Below are 25378 nucleotides of genomic sequence, written 5' to 3'. Positions count from 1 at the left end.
TTGTGGCTATCTACCTTTGTTGATTTGTGCATCATGCAAACAAATCCTTTTGCACCATCACCAATAGGAAGAGGGATTAATATTTTGTATGCACATAGAAGATCCAATTTAAGACCAATAGACACAGTCCAGGGAATTTTTTTTTTTTTTTTTGCTCTTGTTGAATCTTCTGGTACTTTCTGTATGAGAGAGTGTTGAAAACAATCAGTTCATTTTTGTTTTCATGAATTCAATCTGTGTTTGAAATAATTTATTTCCAGCGTAGACTTATCTAGTTCAAGTTTAATGTGTTGGTGTAATTCAGTTTGAAAGCAAGAGATGATCAAATCCAGGAAAGACTAATTTCACAAATTGAATCCGAACAAACACAAAGCAGATGTTAGCTTTAGCGTCATTAGTGGCTAGCCTTTTAGCCATTTGTGGTTTTCTAATTGTGCTTTCCGATGTTTCATGTGCTGTGTATGGCAATTTCTCTTTTCTAACACAGTGGAGAACCAGATATTTCCATCCACTGTAAAAACAGAGTCCACAGAAAAATAAATTCAAGATGGTGAGAAAAGAGAGGAAAACAAAATTTCTCCAAAAGCAACATTTTATAGTTTGTAGATGTCCTCAGGGACAAAGACTTTATTTTTTGGAGACATGTCCTGTAGTCTTATGAAGCAAAAAGTGAAGTGTCAAAATGACCGTTTTTACTTTTGGAAGACAAAGAGGGAAACTTCAGCATGGCATCTTCATCACTTAGCTGAACTGGTGAACCTCATCTAGTGGTTCAGAGTCAGACTAAATGGAATTTGTTCTCTTGTTTATCATCAGCCACAGAAATCTTTAAGAAAGATTGTTTTAGAAATAAACACCTGTTTCTTTCCAGTGAAATTGCAAAATATAACCAGCAAATATTACAGCTCGGTTTCCTCATTTGGGATATTTCATACGAACAGCTCCCAACCTCTGCTTTCGATTTACAGTTTTCACCAGCAGGGACTTCCATCCCAAATGACATTTGAGAGATTTCTGAGCTGGCAGGGTGAATGAATTTGTTCAGGAGTTGGTTTCAGGTAAAACCAAAACTTGCTGTAGTGCAGTGAGACCAGGCATCGGAAGGACTGCTCTGATGTTCCTTCCCTTTCAACCCTGCGGTTCAAAGGAGTTAGGTGAAAAAAGTTACAACAAATGCCAGATTTTGAGTGAATTCTTGGTAACATGCTTGTGGCTCCTTTGCTCTCAGATTTGGTTCAAACACTTTTCACTTGGAAGTACTTTTTCCTTCCATGCTCTTTGATAAAAAAGGATTCTCATGTTTTGTAGATACCAGATACATATTTGCTAATCATCCTGCTTAATCACAACCGGAGAGTTTCATAAACAAGGTTTTCATCTGCCATAATTGCCATATTCCCAGTGCATTACACAAATAACAAATGGAGCAGAGAGAACAGACTGATGTAAGATTACAGGGTTTAAACCATGATGTGCTCATCAGGATTTGTTGGAGGAAGTCAAAGCATATTTCTAACACACTCTGTCCTTTAAAGTACTGGATACTTAAGTTCCTGTTAGATTCAAAAACATGTCAAAATCATTAATCATCAGATTTTTCCTGTATTTTCAATGGACTGGTTTATTTATCACTGACTACCAGCACATCGGATATTAGCAATACTCAACATTAAATATATGATGTTGAAACCAAAGTTTGATTTATGGACATTCTATAACTGACTAGCTTTTCTTGCTTCATTTCTATGGATTTAACGATTAGAAGATTATTTACATCATTTATTCTTAAAATTCAGAATTTCTCCTCTGTTTCTTACTTCTTGGTAGAATTGCCTTTTAAACTGCAAATCTTTCATTTCATAAGTTTTTCTGCAATAGTTTGCTGGAATTTTGGCCAGTTCCTCTGACAGAGGAGTCTCATGCACCTTTTCAGCTGGGATTAAGATCATGTGGTTGTGATGGATACTCCAGAGTGTATTTGATACACCATCAAATACATCCATATTTGATGGTGTTTTGTGACTTTGTTCAAGTGGAATTGTTGTTCCTCTCTAAACTTTAACTTCCTGTTGATTTCTTGACATGTTGCTTCAATATTTCCATAATATTCTGTCCTCATGTTGCCATCTACTTAGTGAAGTGCACCGGTCCCTCCTGCAGCATCACAGCCCCAAACCAGGGTGCTTCACTCTCTCTTCGACAGTCAGGAGCATCAAATTAAATGCCTGAGACTCAAAGCTGTTAAGTCTCCTTCAAATGCTGAGCAATGCTATTTTAATCATGTGGTTCTGATGAGATACATCAGTGTGTGTGATTCTAACCATTGTATTTAAGAACAAATGTTGGGATGTTTTAATTTATTCCTCATCAGAAAAATTACATTAAACTTGCAATCTGCTTTTGTCTAAATATGTTGTAGATGCATGTAGTTTGTAACGTATAATTAAAGCAAAACTAAAACTTTTACAACAAACTAACAGCAACCCAAAAATATATAGTTATAATAATATTTTCTTTTTCCAAACTGTCAATATACCTCAATTTAAATAAATTGGAAACACAATCTTGGCCAATTAATTTGTAAATGTAGAAACCTTGTTTTTTTTTGTTTGTTTGTTTGTTTTTCTGACCTGTGATTTCTTCTCCTCAGATATTCATGATGAGAATGGATTGAAGCCCGTCATGGTTTACATCCATGGAGGCTCGTATGTGGAGGGAACCGGCAACATGATTGATGGCAGCATCCTGGCGAGTTACGGGAACGTAATCGTCATCACAATCAACTACCGGCTTGGAGTTCTGGGTGAGTCCACCACTTAGACTTTAACTGAGCCGATTCAGACACGTTCAACAACGAGTCGACATTCGATCCTAAACCACAATGGGATTGTTTTTAAGAAGGAGTTAAATAAGAACCATTCAGGTTTATATCTGGTGTTTTATGGGCCGTTTCACAGGCTTTTTGTTTCCCTACTGCCAATGAGATATTTCAGTTCATTTCAGTTTGTTTTGATTAAAAGATTTAAGTATACTCACCTCAAAGCCAAAGTTTAAAACAACAAACACTCTCCATGATCTAACTGAACATCATTCATTTCATTTTACCTTTAAACAATATTATGTCCTTATAAATTTAAGTTCTCATATCAAAAGTCTTTGCTAAACTAATAGAATATTTTATTAATTATGAACAAAGAATATGAACTGCTCATATTTGCACCTCAGATCTTTATTTTATGTTTGTTTTCAATTGTTGATATTGTTTTTGTTCTTCTATTCTTAAGTTCATTTTGTTATTACTGGATTTCTAGCAGCCTGTAGATACAGTGAGAAAACAAATATTAGTCAATGGATTATTATAATATTTTCATAGTAAACTTAATATTGAAATGCAGATCTGTTGGTTACTGAACAGCGTATTGTTGGTTCATCATAATTTAAGAGCTTTATCATTCTTATGCCTGTCTACAGTACAACTAGGGGAAATGTGCTGCCATGTGATTCATGGACAAAAACAATGCGAGGTACACAACAACCTTTGGTTGTGTTTTTGTTTTGTGTAATACTTAAATACCACCAGATATTTTGAATATATTTATTCCAGATTTCTGGTGAGTCTTTTCAAATCTGTTTCAAATTTGGATCGAATTTGAAGAGACCTCAAATGGTTTGAAATTCAAAACTAAAATGCAATGTGGCCACATTTGTTGAGACAATTATATGCACATATAAACATGATGGGAATGTCCCATCATCATATTGCTCAAGAAGCTTCTGGTGTGACATGTGACCCCAGAACAACAACAATCCTGTGAAGGTGCTGGTGTCAGAAAAGCAGAGTTATTAATAATTTCTCCTCTGTAAATGTTTCTCATGTTGCCTTTCTGCACTTCATGCTGCTGCCTCACATAAACAGGAGCAGCTGATGCTCTGGAGACTCCCACACAATATGTGCATGCAAAATCATCTTTACTCTTGCTATTCCACTTATACGTGGGTACTGCTCCAGTCTATCTCTGTGGGAGTCAGTCTACTCTGGCTCCACTTGATATAAATTTTGTGAGTGTAACAGAGAGAAGCCCTGTTCATTTTCATAGTAAGGAAACCACTCAGAAGCCCCTCATGCAGAGATAAAAGTAACATTTTTTGTTCAGTTGACAAGACAAATGTATTGTTGTATTCAGTGCCAAAGCAACAGGTCCTCTGCAGCAATGACGGCTTTTTTTGCCTTCAACTATGATAGTAGTACACATACATTCTGATTATCTGCATTGTTTCCTTCTTGAAATGATGTATCTGTGATTCCTTCACTGAATGCATGCACTTCATTGTCTCTTGAAGTCAAGCTGCAGCTCATCCAAATGCACATGCCTCTGCAGCGCCACTGCTCTGCTTACCATTTGTTATAAGGCTGAGCTGTCTGCACCAGTCACTATATTTAGTTGCAGGAGAGCCAGGGGGGAAAGGTGTGCTGGAAAAGTGTGCAATGCAGAGAGGAGGAAAAGACATGAGGAAGAAGAGAAAGAAAGAGAGAGAGAGGAAATGCAGATGAGTATCTTACATCAAAACAAAAGAGGGGGATGGGCGCAAAGGCAGACAAAATGGAAGGAATCAACTGGACTCACGAAAGTTTTGATGGAATATTTTTCACGTGGTTCTGTCTGAAGTTATTGTTCTAGTGTCAGAAGAGTGGCAAACCTTGTATCTATATTAGATGCCAGTCTTCTGAGCAATACTGTTGAGCTTTGCCAAATCATTTACAGAGCATCTTAATTGTGTTTGCTGAAATGATGGATTTCACACACACAACCTCAGCTGTAATGAGGTTCTTTTTTTGTGCTGGTAAGATCTGATAATAACCCAAATCAATCAGAACTCCTTTGACCTCAATTCCATTATGAAACCCATTTGGTCTCCTCACTCTGTTCTTCCATCGGTGTGGCAGAGTGGTTCACTAAGACATCCAGCACAATACTTTGGAGGAAACGACAAGGTTATGAGGGATGTTGGCTCAGATTGGTCACTGTCCTTCTGTACTGGTCAAGCATGTCTTCATGTTAAAGGTCTGGTTTAAAGTTTAATATCTTACCTGCTGTAGTTTCTACATTGCTGTCAAGCTGAAGGAAAAAAAGTGAAGTGGCCCGCTTAAATTCAAATCTTCACCTACGGTGAAGAAGCAGAGAACCTGTTGACTCACAGTAGCTGTGTCTCCATTAACCACAGAATTACACAATTTGAAATTGCAAAAATAAATTTGCTTAATGGAAACAAGCCAAGTTTGAAGAAACTCATGTTTTTAAAAAATAAGTTTTTGATCAAGGATGAGGTGGTTTTTGAGCCATGTTCAAATCTGTATTTCGCAAAACTGTAATGGAAACACGCTTTTCACATCACACAAAATCAACAGCCGGATGTTACTTCTGGTAAAAACGTCGAAGAAGAAAACAGGAAGTAGTAGGAGGATGATTGTGTGTTTTTATCTGAACTCTCATAAAAGTTCATAAAAGTTGTGTCATTGGCTGAATGTCTCATGTGACTGTTTACATGAATCGCTGCCATGACTTTTAATGACTTATCCTGTGAACAAGTGAATTCACGTGTCATTTTAATTCAATTTCTTATTTAATGGAAACAACACAAAACTATGTTTTTTCAACAGCAGCAGAACATAGACAAACTTTTGTACACATCTGTAATGAAAAACAGTAGTGTGTCTCTTTTGAGGTTTTCCTGAGCTTTGAAGCCTGACTGTGGTTAAACATGCTGTCAAATACAAGTTCTTTCTCCAAGTAAGTAGGAAATAAGGACTTGAAGAGCTGGAAACTTGCAATCTGCTTTTGACAGAAATAGCTTGAGTCAAGAAAAAAGTTGACAGTCAGTGCTCTGGATGTGTCCAAAGTCATTCTGTTAGCAGTCTTGACTCCTCAACTGAACTGCTGGATCCAGCATAAACAAAATGAGCTGGACGGCTCCTCAGCGTAGGAAAGTTCTTGTGAACATCAGCAAACACAGCAGTTTCCTGACCCAATAAAAATGTGTGGCTGTTGCTATGATTCAGATGATTCAAATGGACGTCTCCAGATGCTGCTGGGGTGGTAGTAGCTTTCAACGAGGCCTGGCACGCTAAACGTGTGAACAGCATGACGCCGGACTAAAGCAGGCATCTCACGTTAAGGGCAAGTGAGTTCTGCAGGACAAGCAGCTTGTAACTGTGTCAGCGCTGGCAGGGAGAGGGAGGACTGCAGGAAATCATGGGGCACTCGGCCTTCTCCACTTTGACCTCACACATGGAGCCAGATGGCCGTCAGTGGCTGCATCACTTCCATGCTTTTCCTTTAGATCACACACATTACCTTTGGTGGAGCCAATGACACAACTGTGCTACTGCAGTACAAGCAAAGGGGGGGCTTGCAAATGCATTCATACTTAGAAAACTTCTTCATGTTGTGTCATGTTCTAACCACATTCAATACAATTTACTGGGATTTTAGATGATAGTGCATTCAATTCTTATGTTGATGCATTCTTGCAATGTATTTCTTCTTGCCATATTTCCATAAGATAAAGAGTAACGTAGTAACTATCTGTTAATGGATTCTCCCCCCTGAGCTGGGAACAGGTTTTTCGAAGGGTTTGATTTGTTTAACAGTGCAGTGTGAAAGCAAACTGCACCAGCTGAAAATGGAGCAAATGTTTCAGTTTTGGTTCCCAATCTAACCGAGTCCACCGGACTCCTCCTGACCTGAAACCCCCTAACCCTGCTTATAGCTGCTCCACGTCTTCTTGTCTGTTGTGTTCCTGGCCTTCATGATTCTGGTTGATCTCTAATATTTGATAAACATTTTCTGAGACCAAAAACAGAAAATCCTCAATCCAAGTTTTTTCCTTCTGTTTTGCTGGTCTGTAAGTATACAACCTCACAGTGAAGTAGAGGGTCTTTGGCATTCTCATGTTTACAAAATGTGTTATGAAGAGAGACGTGTCAACATCAGCCGAGGGTGTTTTTAAAGCTAAACCTGTTTCTGAGGTAGTCTGGGGAACCATCTTCCTGTATCAGACAAACACAGGAAGACAGATTCACCAGGTAAAAACAGCAGCATCTAAGCTGTTGTGACTGGCAATATTAAGGGACAGACAGTCGGGTCTTGCATGGTTGCCCTCAGGTTATATTGTATTGAAGTAGCAACTCTGTGTAAAGAGTTAGGATTTGATCAGAGGGAGATGGTATACAGGAGGTAACTAGTGTTATTTTGATTCAATTGCTTTTTTACTTTTACAGATTGATGTTTTTTTTTATTACACAACTTAAATCAGACATAAAGTTTGTGTTTATTTGTTTTTTGTTTATTTTTCCTAGAACAGTAAGAAGCTTCCAGGCTGGGCAAACACTGATCTTACTCTCATTCTAAACTACTCTAGTAGAGCATCTGTTTGTGAAACATATGGTCTGTTTCTGGAGTTTTGTGTGATACACAGATCAACACCTCGTGCTGTCTGAACGGGAACTGGAATGGACTTGATTTATTGTTTTTAAACATGTTTTGTAGAAACTGAAATCAGAAAAGAGTGGTGTGATTTTATAAACACGCCCCAAATTACCCCAAGATAAAATGCAATACAACAAAATATCTTCACAAGTGACTTTAAATCCAACAATCACCTTGTTAGTATCAAATTATGCACTGCTTTAAGTTTGCATTTCTCATAAAATCACAATACAACCCATTAAAAGTTGTGGTAGTAATGTGAAAAAAAACAAAAAAACAAACTAGATTCTTTTCAATGCCCCCAAAAATGTAAAATTTTGTGATGTTATTTGTTTTCAAATTGGCATTAAATCTCACATGTTTTCTGTCCATCTTTATGCTCTTGAGTCAGCCCAAATAAATCGAATGGCATAGTCAAAGACTTGATGTCAGGATGGTTTTAAATCATTTCAGTGTCTTAATTTAGGATGTTACTAAAAAATAAGAAAAAATCAGTGTATGGGTTGAACAATTCTATTACATTAAAATAATCTTTCACAAAGACTCTTGATAGCTATAAAAAGACATCTGTGAGAGAAGGAACAAAAGTCACATCTCCTATGTGACACGATCTTGTCCCTTTGGACTGTGAGCCAACACCAAACTTGGGACACTGAACATGGCTGGTAGCATCCCACTGTACAAATGATTTACTTAAAGCTATCAACAAACACATTGGAGCGCCAAATGTGCCATGCTAAACAAAAACAATGGCATGTCACATGCTTGTTCTGCAGTTGAAATTTCAAATATTTTAATTTATTTGGCAGGGACAAAACTGGCACATTTATGTTTCTGTAAATGTGCCAGAATTAACCAAAAAGCTGTTTTTCATCTGTTGTCTCTGGTCAATGATTGTCTCACTGAAAACAAAGGGCATACAAAACGAGGTTAAATATGATGCAACTACAAAAATTTGCCAATAAATAGTTTATTATTTTTATAATCCAGTATGAAACAGAGAAGAAGCTCAACTTTGTTGGCACTCCAGACAGAAGAGTCCACTCGGCTTTCGCCATTCTCCTTCCCTTGTAGCCTACTGTTAGCCTTGTGTGGGAGAGTCATGCCCCATATTAAGTGTGTAGCGCCACTTACAGGTCTGGGGGAGTAAAAACAGCATTGGGCCGTTCTTAGTGTTTCCTTTTTGTATGAACATTTCTAGAAATCCACAACCTGTGTGAAAGGAGCCTTGTTGTTGTCCACCTACTAAAGAATGGCATAGCTTAATTTTGGCTTTCCGACATTCAAATAATGATATACTTTGTCCTAATTCAAGACTTTGACAACATCAAACTGAATTGCATAAAACTCGCAGATAGGCAGCAAGTGTTCTTTATTGTGAGCCCATTTAGAGACAAAGGAAACAACATTTTTAAACATTTTTTTTTATTTTCATATCAAGAAAAAACCCCTGAATTTATCAAAACATCCCCATAAAAGGCAGAGGAAAGAGGCAGAGTTGAAAAGGAAGAAAAGCCGCTGCTGATTAGCACCGACACAGCAGGACACATTGACTAAAACACACACAGAGCAACATTTGTCATGCAAATGACTGTTTTGCCAAAGCGACAGATGACTGTGTGCGCCCTCCTCCCCGTGCCCTCGTCATGTTTCTGGCCAAGACAAAATGTGTGTTCCGCTGGCTCTTTTTTTTCTCCTTCTCAATCCTTCTGGCGGCACAATGTGAGCTGCAGCTGCAGCCCTCTGCCTTTCGGTGTCACGTCAGAAGACATCGCCTCATGGTCTGACTCGCAGCTGGACTGAATATCTGACCACTGGCCGGAGTCACACAGCATTTCTATATCTTTATCTTCAAACACTGTCATAAATGGCCTTCTGCAGGGAAAGCATATCCAATTGGTGACAGCCTCCTTCAGCCGTGGCTGTCCTTGCAGAGAGGAAGAAGTCAGACACAAGGTGGACTTTGTCAGAAGATTCAATAAAATATGGATTTAATAGCAGTACAAAACATTAACATCAATCATGTGAGAAAACATTAGTGCTGTCAATCGATTAAAAATTGTAATCAGATTAATCACACTCTAGCACTGTGATTAATCACGATTAATCACCATGCTTACCTTTGGAAGCTTGAAATATAAAAATGACAGAAAACATCTCAGTTTTCCGGGCTTTTATAATTTAAAGAAATCATTTAGTTTCAAATGTAAATTAGAAATGTTAATTATAAACTGTTTGTATTTACTGAAATTCATAATTTCAGTAAATATATGCTATTTTGGTTTTACCCAAAAGTCCATTGTTTGTTCCTTTTAAAGTGATATTTGCCGCTGAGTGCAGCAGTCTCATCTTTTCACTCTGTGTTGCTGACCGCAGTACAAGACCGCGCTGCTGTGAGCCACACAATGCTTTAGGTCAAAATAGGTGATGTGATTATTCTGCATTATGTCATATTAACTCATTCATTCATTTTAGATTAATCACATGTTAACGTTGACAGCCCTAGAAAAAATGAAAACTTTTACAGGCAAATCATAAAGAAAGTAAAATATACTCCAGTCATTGTATACATTTGAATTGCTTTAAAGCTGAAAAGGCAAAAAGCTAATTACCTTAATATCTAGTTGACACATCATATAATTATGGAACGGTGTTGTTCCAGCCCCCATGAAGACTGTGAAATGTTAATTGTAACTTTGTGCAACAACACGTTGTTAACTGCTGTGAAGCACAGCTGATTCTCCCTCACTGCATTGACTCAGAGCCAGAAAAAGTATTTTCAATAATCTGCTGTAGTCAGATACTTCCTAAATGCCTGAATAATTGATGTTTTTTATATTTGTGTATGACTTTCTTTAAATTCTGAAATGCCCATCATTTTCTGAAGCATTTGGCACAGTTGCCATTTAAACTGGACACTTTTGTTTTGGTGTTCCTCCTTAGCATGCTTCTCGCACTAGCTAGCATGAATATTTAGAAATATATGTAGCAATAATTAGCTGATAGCTTAGGCTTCATTTTAAGTAAACGGCCAGACGTGTGGAGTCTATAAACCATATCAATAGAACATGTCCAACAGCATGCAACAGGCTGAACAATCTCATAAAGCAACACATCATACCAACACATTAAGAAGTCAAAAGCTACAGATTGGAAAGAGTAAAAAAGCCATTTCTAAGACACTAGAACTGCCTGAAGCACAATGAGAACTATTATTCACAAATGAAGAAAACATGGAACAAAGACAAAATCCCTTTTCACCAAGAAAGAGCACAGAGACCAAGGTCATGTTTGCCAAAAAGATTTGGAAGATTCCCTTTTGTGAAAACATTTTGTTGGCTGATGAAAACAAAACTGGATCCTGTTAGATACCCAGAGTTAAGAAGTCAAACAGTCAGACATGGTGGTGGGACTCTGATGGTCTGGGCTGCTGCGTTGCAGAAACTCCTGAAGGAGAATTGAGTTTATGACCTTTAGAGCTAGCATACCGGGATTATGGAGCAGAAAATAATCTAAAGCAAAACATCAATTCCAGTCTTTGACCTAGTCAAAGTCCAGACTTTAATCTGACATGAATAGTGTAGAATGACATCAGGTGATTAATGCTGTAAAAATGGCTCAATTAAAAGATTTTTCCAAAGCACAGTTGGTTTTCACAGTAATAGAAAAGACTTTTGACCAGTTTTCAAATAGTTAACTTACATTTTTAGTTTCAAGGTTAGAAAAAAACAGTTAACTTCACTGGGATTTATTTATTTATTTATTTATTTATTTTTAATAAAAACTTGCCTTTCATATGGACCCAGATTATTTCTGCCTAATATTAGACTTTGTTAGATGAGCAGATACATTTAAGTGTGAAATAAAGCAAAACATCTGTTTTTGTAGAAATCTGTTTTATTCAGTCATTTCTTCCTCTTTCTGCACTCGGGTCTGTGTTGTAATAAAAGTGAAGTCAGTTCTAATTTGCTGTCAGATAAGAAATGGTTGGAGGGCTCACAGCCAAAGGCCACCACACCATGTCATACCATTACTATAACTCTATTCTTTAAATTGCTTCTGGCTAAAACACAAACCCAAAGCCCAGTCCAGATACACACCTGTTCATTAGCTGGGAAAGTATTCTTAAAATCTATTTCAGTGTTCTTCAAACACACAGATCACCTTTGCTCAGTAGGACCAGAAATCATTCACTCATGATGAATACAAAGAAGATAGTTTGCTAGAAGTGTGATGGGTTGGCAGTGTGTGTACCTGTGAGTATAGAAGAAGAAAAACTACCAACAGACACAAAGAATTGTGTCTTGATCAATTAATCAAGACAAAATTCATCACTCTGCACAACGGAGCTTGTTTTCATATTTTAGAAACACTTATTTCTGCAAATACCGGCACAACCAACTCATTTCAGTAATGACCCAAACCAATTATCAGCAGCAGTAAAAATAAATGCAGAGTTGCCAGCAAACAGACCAGTTAATAATCAGGAGTCATTTGTTGTTCAGTCGGTTTCATGCAGCTGCAATAAAGGTTAAAAAAACTCCAAAATTCAGAACTGCTTTGATGAAGCTTTTCAGTTCCAGGAATGGAGATTTTACAGTCATATTTTATTACTTTAGTATTTTCAGTTTTCTTGCATACATCTCAAATATTTGAAAAACAAACAATACCATACCATACCAACTTTATTTATAAAACACTTTAAAACAACCACAACTGACACAAAGTGCTGTACATTAAAACACAACAATATTAATAAAAAAAAAACTCTTAGTTTAAAAAGAAACAAACAAACAAACAAACATACAGTTTAAAACTAGTTGAAGGCCAAGTAAAATAGATGGGCGCCACACAATGCAGCTTGACACGCTATTGGCTGGCATTTGCAAAGCACCCAATCAAGGAGCTGCATGCACTTTCCTTCCCACTGGTTGGCTGAGCCTGGTAGCTAAATGAGGCTGTAGACGTTAGCTTCTGTGCTAATGCAAAAACAATTTTTACTCTATGTATTTATGCATGTGAACTTATAATATGTGTGTGAACTATTAGAATATTATTATTATAGAGTTATATGTATTTTTTTTAGGTTTCTCAAGTATTTGCTGATGTCGCTGATATTCATGGGTTGTTTCCAATTCACACAAATATCTATAGTCCACTGTACTTTAAATGGCTCAGTTCAAATGACAAAAATAAATTCTGAGAACAAACTAAAACTTGTCTTCTGAGATATGTTCTATATTAAACATGAAGGCAATGAGCGTACGTCAGAAAGGGGGAAGGTTCCGACATCTATGTTGGTGTAAAGACGCTCCCTGCTTCATTCTTCATGAGTTGATGCTGTCCTGCCGATTATTTGGATAATCCTGTGAAAAATAGGCTTACAGTAATTATTCTAAAAGCCTGGACCAACTTTAGAGTTTGCTGGAGCTCTAAATCTTCTTTCCATATATTTCTGTAACTCTGAAATCTCAGTGATTTTGCAACTGTTACAAAAGTAAAAATTTGTCCGAGATGAGATTGGGATTTTGGTGATGCCAAAGGATACATAACATCTCGTTTGCTATCATGACGTAAAGTGAGCACACTGGAAGACAGAGAAGTCAAAAAAACTCGGCATACGATGGTCCAGAAAATATTCACAGCTCATCACTTTTATTGCTTTGGAATAGGTTTTTCCCTTACAGTACTGCAATTGCAAAATGACAAAAAGTTGATATTTCCGCAAACTTTTAAGGAAACAGAATCACTTGCAGGTCCTTCTGATTTCCTCTGAACACCTTTCAGATGTTTCTACAGTTAGATTTGAGTCATGCTTTGGTAAACCCTGCAGCACAAAGTCTCACAGCTGACAATTCATCTCTGAGCAGAAACTGTGCAATGAAATATTAAAGATTGTTTAAAGATGAAAAAGCAGCAGCATCAAACATGCTGAAAGGCTTTTTATGTTTTTTTATTATTTCATCTAAGCAAACAAAGAAGGTGGTGAGGTTGTGACATATTTACTTGTTATATATAAATGTGCTATAAAATGGTATTAAGTGGCTGGAAAACTCAGAAAACTGCCTCTTTAATGGAGCAGCACTGTCAGGAAGAAATTGGAAAGATCAATTTTCAAAATTAGAAAAACATATTTAGAAAGAATATCACCCTGACAATTGGTTTTAATGCTTCTTTAATGCTTCTTATTGCTACTTTCATTTTGTCCTTGTGAGTTATCATTTGTAGAATTATCTTGAAATAACATAACAAATTGTCAAAAAAGTGAAATGCTGTGCAAAGATTGGACTTCCTGCTGTCCTTCTGTTGGGATGCAAACAGACTGCAGTGCTGGCTGTGCCTTACCTTAGGCTATAGGGAAGTGCAATATATGTATCAAGCGTGCATATTTAGAATCAAACCTGGCTTTTAAAGGTCAGCTGCATCGCAGCCTCCTGCTCACTGCTATTGTGATTCAATACGGAACGCAGCCTGCATTGATATTCATGTTGAAGTCATGCATTTTCTCCTAACTCTGTTGTCTGAAACAGATAGAAGGCGGAGTAAGCAAGGCCGGTTTGCAACAAAGTCATTGTTAGCTGAGCAAATGATAGTCTGCTCCACACAGACTGCCAGCTGCACAATGCAACAGATGTACTGCAGGGATTTGAGAGGCTAGAAGCGAGCCCAGATTTCCTGAGAGGAGATGGATGCCTCTGCTGGTCCAAACTGGCACCTTTCACAGAGCAGGACTCTAAACGCTTGATGCAATGCCTAAAGTTACAAATGCTTCTGTTTAAGTTGCTGCGTTTGATTTAAACAGATGTATTTTGTTTGGTTTGGTTGAGGAACCTGGTGCTGGGGGGGTCCAGCCTCTCTGGCCGGCTCCCATCGCTGCAGCACTAGCAGCCTCTCCGCTCGCCTCTGCCCCTTCCAGCCTCATACATGAATGTGTTAGATGAGTGTGATTTGCTTTTCCCAGAGTGAATGCCACTGCAAATAGAATGTCATTAAATAGCTGGATGGTGCAAATGAAGTTTTTTTTCAATTTTTTTTCTATCCTGTTTGGAGAGATGGAAAGCTCTTTTGGTTTGAAGGATCATAAAAAGTCATAAAAGCATAAAAACCATCCTTGAAAGATAGTGATAGCTATTGAACTCACATTATTCTCTAATCTGACAGTCATGTGTCAGCCGGGTGATTATTTTATTCTTGTGGCTTCATTGATTGAGCAGTTAGAGTCATCCTGCAGAATCAATTTACCTCTAATGTCTCCCTGGGGTGCATGAGTCAGTTTCTGTAACCAGCACTTTGTAGTCCGGTTCAGAGCTTTAGAAAACTCCACGCATTCTCATCCTGCACAATCCAGCTCCAAAATAACCTGGAGATAAAAAGCTGCAGTTGCCTTGCTGCATAAGGGTGGACACTGAAACTGAACCAAACTCACTGTGCTCGGGCCTTCGCTCTAAATTAGAACATGAGATGCTTTTGTCAGATGAAAAGAACCTGGAGAAAAAAAAAACAACCTTTCAGTAGGTACTAAAAATACTCTTCATTATTTTAAAAATGTTTATTTTTCTTAGATTTTAATTTTAAATGTCATATTTTCATGAGTTGTAAGTGGAAAATCATAATTAACAGAAATAAAGGTATTCAAACTTACAAATGTATAGTTAAGCTATATAATGTCTTTAAAGTTCCTAAAATAAGCGGCTTTTCAATAAAGTTCTAATTTAATGGATGGGTCTTTTTTATTTTTGTTATATATTACAATAAGTCAGCCACTGTAATTGTGAAATATTGTATTGTAGCTACATTTCCATTGACCATATAATAAATTATCACACATTTTGAAAATAAATTTGCTAAATGGAAACATGACAATTTCAAAACAGTCAAGTATTTGATGAAACATTTAGGATTTTTGGGTTTATTTCACAGAACAGTGATAGAAACACTTTTATTGCATCAAACGAGTCACATGATCAACATGATGCCTCAACTGGTTGACAAAATGTGAACAAGTCCAACAGTTCTAAATGGTTTTGTTTTCAGTTTGTTGGACATAAAATGAAATTCCCTTTGAATGAACAACTCTTACAAGACTTTATATGTGGTTAGTGAAGAACAGGAGAAGCAGTTCTCTGCTCCATTATTCTGTTTGAAACAACATTCATCCAGACAGCTTAAGACGTCACAGAGCCTTGTGACTCCAAGGTGTGACTCTACAGCAGCCACTGAGCTATGTTTAATCACACTTGCTCTTTGTCAAGGCTGAAGAGGAAGTTATGTGCACAAAAGCTTGATACACCTTTATTCAGTTCCTGCAGACAGTACATCAAAGACAGCACATCTTTATTCCCTCAAAATGGCAAAAGCTGCTGTCAGACAATATTACTTTTCTTATCTGCAAGCTGTTCTGTTCTGCATTAGGATGGAAGAGCTATGGAAATGAGAGCTGCATGAATAAAGATGTATTTTCCTCTGCTAGGCAGCTGCGGGGGGATTATTATCAGCAACTGAACCTAGGCAACCGGCGGAAGAAATACTTTAAAACATTGTTATTTACAAAGCGCGGCTTTGTTGGCCTATTTTCTGGTTTTATAACGCTTTTCCTACTGGAGCTGTTGCTGGCATGTTATGAAATGAAGATAACTGCTTTTAGTAACGGAAAACTGAGACAAAAAACACAAATATGCTTCTCAGGTAAAATTGTTGGTTTTAAGAGACAGTTTTTATAGCCAGGTAAAATTGAACATTTTTTTTTCTGACTTTGACCAGAGAAAACTCAGTCCTAGCAGTCTGAATGGATGACTTCAGATAAAATTTGCTAATTGAATTTAAAAAAAAATGTCTGAATGAAAAAAGCTTCTTGGCCATATAGTATTACAGTTTATTTGAGCAAAGAAAGAAAGGAAGAAAGAATCATAAAAAAGAGAGGAGGCATTAAAATGTAATTGTTAGTCAAATTCAACAAGTTGACATGAACTGAACTGCGACAGACTGGCGACCTGTCCAGGGTGACCCCGCCTCTCACCCGGAACGTTGGCTGGAGAGGCACCAGCACCTCCTGACCCCACTGGGGACAAGGGTGTAAAGAAAATGGATGGATGAATGGACATGAAGTGAATTAAAATATCATTCCTGTGTTCTGTAGTTTTCAAATTGGTGCTTAAAAATTCAGACAGCTGATTGAGATTTGATTTAGTCAAATCATGAAAACAGTGACTGGTCCTGGAAACAAAGAATCTTGACAGATCCGTCTCCAGTTTTCTCTCCACCAAACAGCCGGCTGAGATCTAGCTGCAGATTTTTATTATTATTATAATTTTTTGTTTTTTTTGTGCTCAGTTGAACGTCGTGTTGCATTCCAACGTGGGCCGGGGATTTGAGCTGCTGTAGCAAACAGGGAAGGCTTTTATTCTGCAGCCAAGTTGTGGGAGAAAAACAATCACTGCTATCTAACTGAGCTTTCAGTTCTATCAGTTCGCTAGACCTGTTGGGACACTGGCCATTTCTGGAGGTCAGAGGTCAGTCAGGAATGAAAAAGGATCACTTCAGGTTAATGGGCAAAGGCTTCATTGTTCTTTTTTCACGGTAAATTAAACCAAGGCTTTTGACGCTAAAATGTAATTCAGATATTTGTTTTGTTCGTTTGTCAGGACTTTCAGCTGTGGCAGAATTAGAACTGAACTTTTCATCCTGGTTTTTAATCAGTAATATTATGATTTTTCTTTGATAGTGAATCTTAATAATGCTGTGACTTGTTAAGCTGTAAAAAAATATTTTTATTCCAGTAAATTTGCCATTCTCTTGATCTGAAATCCTTTCAAAATTGCAAAGTTTATTACTTCTGAAGATATTTTTTTCTTGTTTGAAATCAAGAGTTTAATAGATTTTCTGGTTATTGCCCATCCACCAATTTACATGTATGGAACAGTAAAAACAAAATGAAACAAAAACACAAAACTTTTAAACAATTGTTGACACTCAGGCTGAGATGTGGATGTGGTGGAAAATATCACCTTAAGTTGACAAAAAAAGAGAGAGGAAGACGATAATAGCTAAACTAATTACAGAAGAGTTAAAATGCAGAAAATTATTTGTTAATTACATAAAGAGGAAAATTGATGATTGCATTCACAAAAAAGTTTAATATGTTGCTGGATAAACATTTAAGCACAATCTTTAATGGAGAATATTTCTGCTTTTGAATGATACAGATGGAAAAATTTCCATGAAAATTAAAGGGTCATTTAAATAAACAGGAATATAATAAAGGGCATGGCAAAGTTTTCCTTTCCAATCAACTCCACCATAACAAGTGACCCCCCTGAAAGCTGACACCAACATTCAGTTTAAAGTAGAAATTTCTGATGTTATCTCTGCACCAGCAGCGTACTCTCTGATCCTCTGCATGAGCTGATGTCTGCAGAATTCAAGTTTATACACATCAGCAGTGGAGGTTACAGTTATTTAATGAAATCCTTGCCAAAAGCCATAGACACCAACCTCCAAGAGATTCTGAGAGACTCCAACCAGAACCGAACATGTTCAATGACCCGAATGAACATCCCAAAAAACCCAAGAAGCAAAGAAAAAAAAAAAAAGAAAAACGATCCCCATCCATGTGGAAACCCACAAACACCCAGGATCTTACCAAAAGTCAGGCACATTTAAGAGGTTCTTGTTTTTCTTCCTGTGAGATTGCAGGAAATTTTAAGCTGCTTTGATTCAGGCCTGCAGAAATCCAACTTTATGTAACAATGGAGCGTTCCTCCAGCAGACCACCAGCATGCACACAGCCACCAACAAAGAAGAGCTGTGCTGATTTGCATGATATCTGTGGGGCAGAATACTCCCCAGATGCCAAGCTGATTAAAGAGTAATGTCGCTTAACAACTTGAGGGCACAGAAAGAGAAGAGTGAGATGGCCGACCACCAAGTGGGCCAACGCTGCTTTGATGTTCTGGAGACACAAGTGTGGAGGCGGCGCCTGCTGCTTCTCTCCTAATTACCTCGTGTGAATCTTAACGAATGTGCATCAGTATGAGCTTCCTCTCACATGTTAGGTAAAGTCTTACATCTCCATCACATGTTCTTCTCTACACTTTGCAAAAGTGCCTTCACTTCCATGGAGAAGCACTTGTGATACTTATCTCCACTTCCAGGTAAAACCTGATATTTCTTCACATTCTATGAAAAGAGAAGAAGAGAAACATTTTCCTGTTTTCAATCAAATTATAGCAATTTGCTAAATTCAATAAATAGAATGGAGTGGTAGAATGTCCTCAAACTCTTCAAATTCAGATGTTTAAGATTACTGCAGAGTTTGGTAAAGTCCAGATAATTATTTTATGACATTTTAAACTTCATAGCTAAATTCAGATGCACCTGTTTTTGTATTTTGAAGCAACTTCTCAAAGATTTTGTCTCCTTGTGTGACATCAGATGTAATTTGACCATAAAATTGCACAAATTGGGAAACATGCAAATTTCAATTTTTTATTTTTCATTTTAGAAGGTTAAAAAAAACATATTTTCTCATAGTGGATGTTAATATTTGATTTCTATTGAGTGAGAATCTCAGAACCAGAATCTCATTGATGTTTTCTGTTTCTTTGGCACATTCACTCGTTCTGACTTGGCAACTTTTGCTGAGGTGACGAACACAGCTTGAAGACAAAGTGTCATCAGCTCATCGATGCCCCAAGAGTCAGACTGATGTTAGTGTTGATTATTTACCACTTGGAATTTGTTCACCTTTGGTTCCCATAAAGCCTTTGGATCTGGAACACTTCATGCTTGGTATGAACTTTGTGGCCCCAGATCTGTTCAGGTGACAGTAAAACAGCTCTGAGGCTCCATTTATGAATCCATGAAGGACACTGTTGAACAACCTGCTTCCTGGTCTTCTATTTTAAATTTTATTTATTTATTTTTGCAGAGGTCAGATTTGCCCTTTCCCTTAATCATTTTGTTTTTCAAAGTGGGAGTAAAAATGCAGTAACTACCTTTCATGCTAAAGTTGTTTTTTCTGTTGATGAACTCTGGAAAGTTCAAATTTACAGTTTTAAATCAATAAATTAGAAAATTTAAAAAAAATATATATTTGTTTTAGTAATAAAAACCAAAAATTTGACATTCATACACTCAAGATGATCTATTGAAGAACTTATGTCTGGAAATTTTGATAATTATGGCTTAACAAAAACACAATTTAGATTTTCTCATGAAATTGGAATACTATAGCTCCACCAGGTGTTTGCTAATTTCTGCTAGCTAGTCTGAAGGAACTGAGAGGCTCTGCAGGCCTGGAACTCCCCCCACAGCAGGTGGAAGATAATAAATGGATGAATGGATATTTAGTAGAAATCCATTGTTATTTTGACATTGAAGGATTTTTTTTTGGTAATTTTTTCTTCTAAAAGGAGTAAATCTTTTGTCAATGATTGATTTATAAGAACAATGGAATGGTGAAACATCAAGGCGGGGTGAATCTTTTATCTCCTTCCACTAAGATTCTTTGCAATCTTTAACCCTAACTGTGCTTCAGTCCTGCAGGACAGTTTGAAAATATAAAATCCTGATTTTCTCCAGTTGAAAAAGGAGGTTTAGGTTTTTATTTGTTGTTTTCATATTCTTGTCTCACTGACTTTGTTGACACTGAATTCTAAATTTCTACGGTAAAATTTAACTTCTTAATCAACAAAATTATTAAATTAGTTTTGTTGTTTATAACTTAATGAAACTTATATTTCAGTATGTCAAACATATATTACAGCAGTTAACCCTTTAAAAATACTTTTACTACAGAAATATAATGTCATGACCTTCCATTAATTACAGTGAGGATGAAGTTATCATTGAGAACGTCTGGTTGTATTCACTCTAGTAATCCTCCTCTGATAACAGAACTTGTTTGATGAGTTGAAACATTTAAGTTAAAACAGAAGAAATCTGTAAGAAGAAAAAAAAATCCCTGCAAATCAAACTTGTGCCTTTAATCTTGCTTTTTTTTTTTTACAATAATTCCACTTGCATCCTACTAAAGAGATCCAGAATAACCATTGCATTCCATCCCAGGATGAGAGGATATGAAGTTCTGAATGGGGCTCTGAATATGAATAAAACAGCAAGTCTGAAGTTGGTTTTGGACACGTTACGTTAGCAGGAGCTATAGCTTCGTCAGCCGACTGGTTCACGTGCGTCTGGCAGCTCTGTGGGGGTTAGTCCGGTTAGACCCTGGTGGATTTAATAGGCGGGATTCTGAAGGACAGATGGTGTGTGGTGAGGTGATGGTTGTGGTTTGCAGTGTGTGTTGGTGGGGGTGTGTGTAAGAGCAGCTGATGAACAAGGGGATTTAATGCCTTGTGACCCAGATTGAGCCCAAGCAGTGATGTGTGTTTCGGGTTGTAGTGTTTGTGTGTTATTCCACATGTTGCACTGCAGATTTCCATGTACTCTGTGTTTACTTTCACTCCTCAAATGCACCATTACTCAGTGGTGTTGAGAGATATGTATGAAAAAACACATATCGCCATCTCCCAGCTGTCCTCCATCCGGACAATCTGTCAGTCTCCTTTCCAGTCCCTCATCTTTGTCCTGCCCGTCCTCCCCACACACCTTGCCACACTCTATGGATTTGCCACAGACAGGCTTGATACCTGTGACAGCTCTGTCACACATTATACACCCCTGAAATGTGTACGGCGTGCCGGGCTGGAGGCTCCGGGGAGGGGCTGAGCACCGCTGCGGTCAGAACGGGACAGTTTGTTACGCCTCGCTGCCACATCCGCAACCTCGGATTCCTGCTGATTTTCTTTTCTCCTTTCCCGTTTCCCCCAAATGACAAGGGTCAAAAATAAATCTCATATTTCCATGAGTGAAGATATGCTTGAAGTCAGTGATATTTACATTCACTGTAAATGGAGCAGTTTGTATTGTTTCCCATACTGTTTAACATTTTAGTGTTATGTTAATGATAAACAGTAGGGGTCATATCAAGGCTCTTTTATGGAGAAACATTACATTTATATACAGAAATATACAGATAATTCCATCAAGCGGATTCAGCCAATTAATAAACATAACACACATTTCAATTCAATCCTGGTTTTACAAGGTTTAATTTATTATTGCAACTGGTAAAAAGTTTTCTACCTAAGGAAACTGAGGAGACAGGATGTCGTTTTTATAAACCATTTATAGTAAATATGCAGTTTAGCATTTCATAAATAGATGGAAACACAACTATTTCCAAAAAACTTTTTTCCAAGAAAAAGTGTTACTAGGATTCGATGGATTTGTTTGGTTGTATTAAAGTTGGTTTATTTCTCAAACTGCAATGGAAACATCTTTTTTTGTATCAGACGAGTCACGTGATCAACAACCAGATGTTACTACTGGTACAAACGAAGAAGACGACAGGAAGTAGTTGGAGGATGATGTCATGGCATCGTGCGAATGAAGTTATTCCTGTGAAATTGATTGTGTTTCTTATTTAATACATGTAGCAAAATTCCTGTTACTTACTTTGCCTCTAGTTTCTGCACTTTTTAACAAAGCCTTGATTTCATTGATGACTATTTACAAACTATAATAATAAAAACTTCATATTGTTAGATCAGACCACAGCATCTACATTGTTAGCTGTTTATTTCATTCACAATCTTTCAAACTCAGCCTATTTCTTACAATCATGCAAAAACAAATGCTTGGAACAGGCTTGACATGAAGCTTTGACAAGCTTCAAATGTTTTGTGTTTTCTTCGGTATCAGCCTCAATATTTCTGTGGATATTCAGAACAGAGGCAAAAAAAGTAAAAAAAAGGAACAAAATCACCAGATAATGGAAAGAAAGAGGACAAGATCTACACCTCTCTGTTTCCATTGCCTTGACCACGTTTTCGCTCCTTTCTTTGTACTCTCTGAAGGATGGAAACAAGATTTTATAGTTGCAAGTTTTATAGTTCTGTCCTTGGATTTCTTCACTTTGTGTTTCTTTACAGATGTTGTTGTACTTTCTTAATAAATGCATCTTTCCACTTCTCAATCGATGAACCTGGAGAAAGACAAATCTACTTCTCTTTTCTGTGTCCGTCTCCTCTCTTTCCTTTTTCCTATGGTACATTTTGCTCTTGAACTTTAAAAAAAAAACAAAAAAACAAACAAACAGAGTTCAAAACAGGTACAGTAAAAAACAGATATTTTCATTGACTGTATAAAAAGACACAATGTTTTTGTTCCACATAATTTCTATTTGCAAAATGTCAATAGGGAGAGACATTTTAATTTTTTTAAACCTTTAAGATCACATGCTAACATTTTTATTCATTTAAACATTGTAGGAAAACCCAGATCATGAAGGCTTTGCAAACTTTGACATTTCTAGACAAATGCATCTTCCATTCAACCATTTACTGTTTTATTGACATTGTGGGAATTTCCAGCTATACTGTTCTTGAAACTTGACATTTCAAATACAAATTTGCTTAATGGAAATACATCACATTTTTAATAAATCTAATTTTTTGAGGGTGATGGCCAGGTATGTTTGTTAATGACTTATTGCATAAACAATCCTATTCAAGTGTTGATTTTTAACATTTCTAATGGAAACACAGTAATTGTTTCCATGTGCATTTAAGGCCAAAACACTGAAACTCTTTTACACATTCACATAAAATGAGAAATTGTATTTACATCCAATTAATTTAATCCAACATCTTTTATATTCATTTTAATTCACCTGAACTTATATAGTGCTTCTCCAGTCATTTTTGACTCACTCAAAGCACTTTACACTAGAGTCACATTCACAAACCCTCAAACATCTATACACAGATCAGAAGGCAAATGGGTTAAGACACTTGACCCCAAACATCGACACGTGGAGAAGAAGGTGGAATCGAACATACAACCTTCTGATCATAAGACGACTACTCTACCCACACAGCCACAGTCACCTCCATTCATTTTGGAAGCATATCTCTCCATATGCCCTGTCAAATCCAGCTCTACTATGGTTTTTAACTGAATTTGGTATGCTAAGAGGAAACCGCCATCCCCACTTAGCTCAGCCATCCAACAGAGGGGAATGAGATGGTGAGGTGCCAGGCGAAGGCACAGAGAGGGAGAACTTAGCCTGACACTTGTTTTTGTTTTTCATCTTTGCTAGCATTTGAGCATGAGCGCAGAGATCCTCCATCAGTCATGTCAGTCTCACACAGCTTATGCGTGTGTTTTTCCTTCACTTCGCTGCTTCAGGAAGACGAGGCTTTGATGATGTGGGTGTCAGAGCTGGAGCGTCCCTGCCAAGAGCCCGCCGCCACAGATGGAAGTTCAGGAGAGGAGGAGGAAATAAGAAAGTAGCCCTGACTTAGTGAGAAAACGATGCTGAGATTAATGAAGGGACAAACGCTCAGGCCCTGCCATGTGTCACATTCTGTTGCTGGAATATGATGAAAAACCAGAGTGTGTATTTTCTTATGCAACCCCTGCTGTTCCAGCACAGCCTGCTGAGGTGCTTTAACCAAACACTAGAGAGTAGAGAGCACAAAGCCTCACTATTCAACAGGATGTGGTCACAACTACTTCCTGTACAGGTTAACACTTTGTCTGGATCCACAATCACTATCATGGTTATTAAATGTGTCTGTAGTGAGTCAATTAAAGGAAAAGTAAATTATTGTGAGTTGGAATGAACATGACATAAAACTGAAATACAATCTGAAAAGTGTGGAGTGTGCTTGTGTCCAGATCCCTGCTTCGGTTCTTTGTACTTAGAACCAGGTTTAACCAGTTCCAGCTGAAAGCTGACACTTTTTTTCAAACAGCTCAAGTTCAGTCAAATTGGATGGAGAGAATTTGTCAACATTTGAACTTTGACTAGGCCATTCTAATATTTTAATCTGCTTTGATCTAAACCAGGGGAGTCCAAATTAAAAAAAAAACATAAATAAATAAATAAATAAAATTAAGTAGTCCAGTTATTTATTTATTTATTTATTTTTACTAAATGGATGTTTTTCATTGTGGATCCAAAACTTTAAAAGGATTTTGCTTGTTTTCTGTAGTTTTCAATTTCATTTGGGGTTAATTAAACACATTTATTTTCAGCTGTAAGAACAGGATTTGGGTCACTTCGTTTCAAAATGCTAGCCAAGTTTAATAACTTGAATAGAAGCTGACTTGTGTGCAGCAAAGTTGGTTTTTCAGTAAAAGTCTCTAAACAAACTTGGTTTTAATTTTAATAAGAACTTGGTTATAAAAAGACCAGCACTTTGTGTTGTACTTAGCAAATGGCATTGTAATAAAATCATGTCATTAACAATTGTACCACAATTACAAGAAACGTCTCCTTATCTGAATTAAGTCCCTGTGCTGGATGGGCCAAATTTGCACAATTTTGGAACTGCTGTTGGGGGCCGCAAAAAATCAGTAAAAGGGCCACACTTTGGACACCCCTGATCTAAACCACTCCATTGCAGTCTAGCTGTATGTTTATTGTTTTTTGCCCACTCTAATTGATGTTGTCCTTGCCCTCCATGTTATTTTCAATGTGATCATCTCTGCTGATGATAAAAAGTTAGAAATAATAATTAATAGACAGGCTGATTGGCTGATTCTGTTGTTCCTCTACTGTCTGCTATGCTCAACAACTCTTCTCACTGCTGACTGCTGATTCTGTGACCCTCTGAACTCCAGTCTGAGTCATTTTGTGATGGGTTATTAGGTTGTTATTTACAGTGCAACCTTTCAGAAGATGGCCCTGGGGCCCCTGACCCTTAAGAGTCCACAATGGTTGCATGTCAGCTGCTTTGCAGTCATTGGCTTAATTGCAGCATTACTTTGTAAAATGTGTCACTGTCATTCGGACTAGAGAAGTGTGGCCGGATGGTCACAAAGAG

At 37.3% G+C, this 25378-nt stretch overlaps 1 protein-coding gene across 1 annotated transcript in view; it reads left to right on the top strand.

Annotated features, from left to right (window-relative positions):
- Positions 1–25378, top strand: part of nlgn4xa (neuroligin 4 X-linked a) — a 92229-nt gene that overhangs the window by 37167 nt on the left and 29684 nt on the right. Inside the window, exon 3 of the mRNA XM_007576597.2 lies at positions 2651–2803. Coding sequence (XP_007576659.1) covers positions 2651–2803 — 153 coding nt within the window. The remainder of the gene's footprint in view (positions 1–2650; positions 2804–25378) is intronic.

Source organism: Poecilia formosa, unplaced genomic scaffold (genome assembly GCF_000485575.1).
Source record: "Poecilia formosa unplaced genomic scaffold, Poecilia_formosa-5.1.2 Scaffold411, whole genome shotgun sequence".
Classification (NCBI taxonomy): domain Eukaryota; kingdom Metazoa; phylum Chordata; class Actinopteri; order Cyprinodontiformes; family Poeciliidae; genus Poecilia; species Poecilia formosa.
This window is presented reverse-complemented; position numbering and strand designations above follow the sequence as displayed.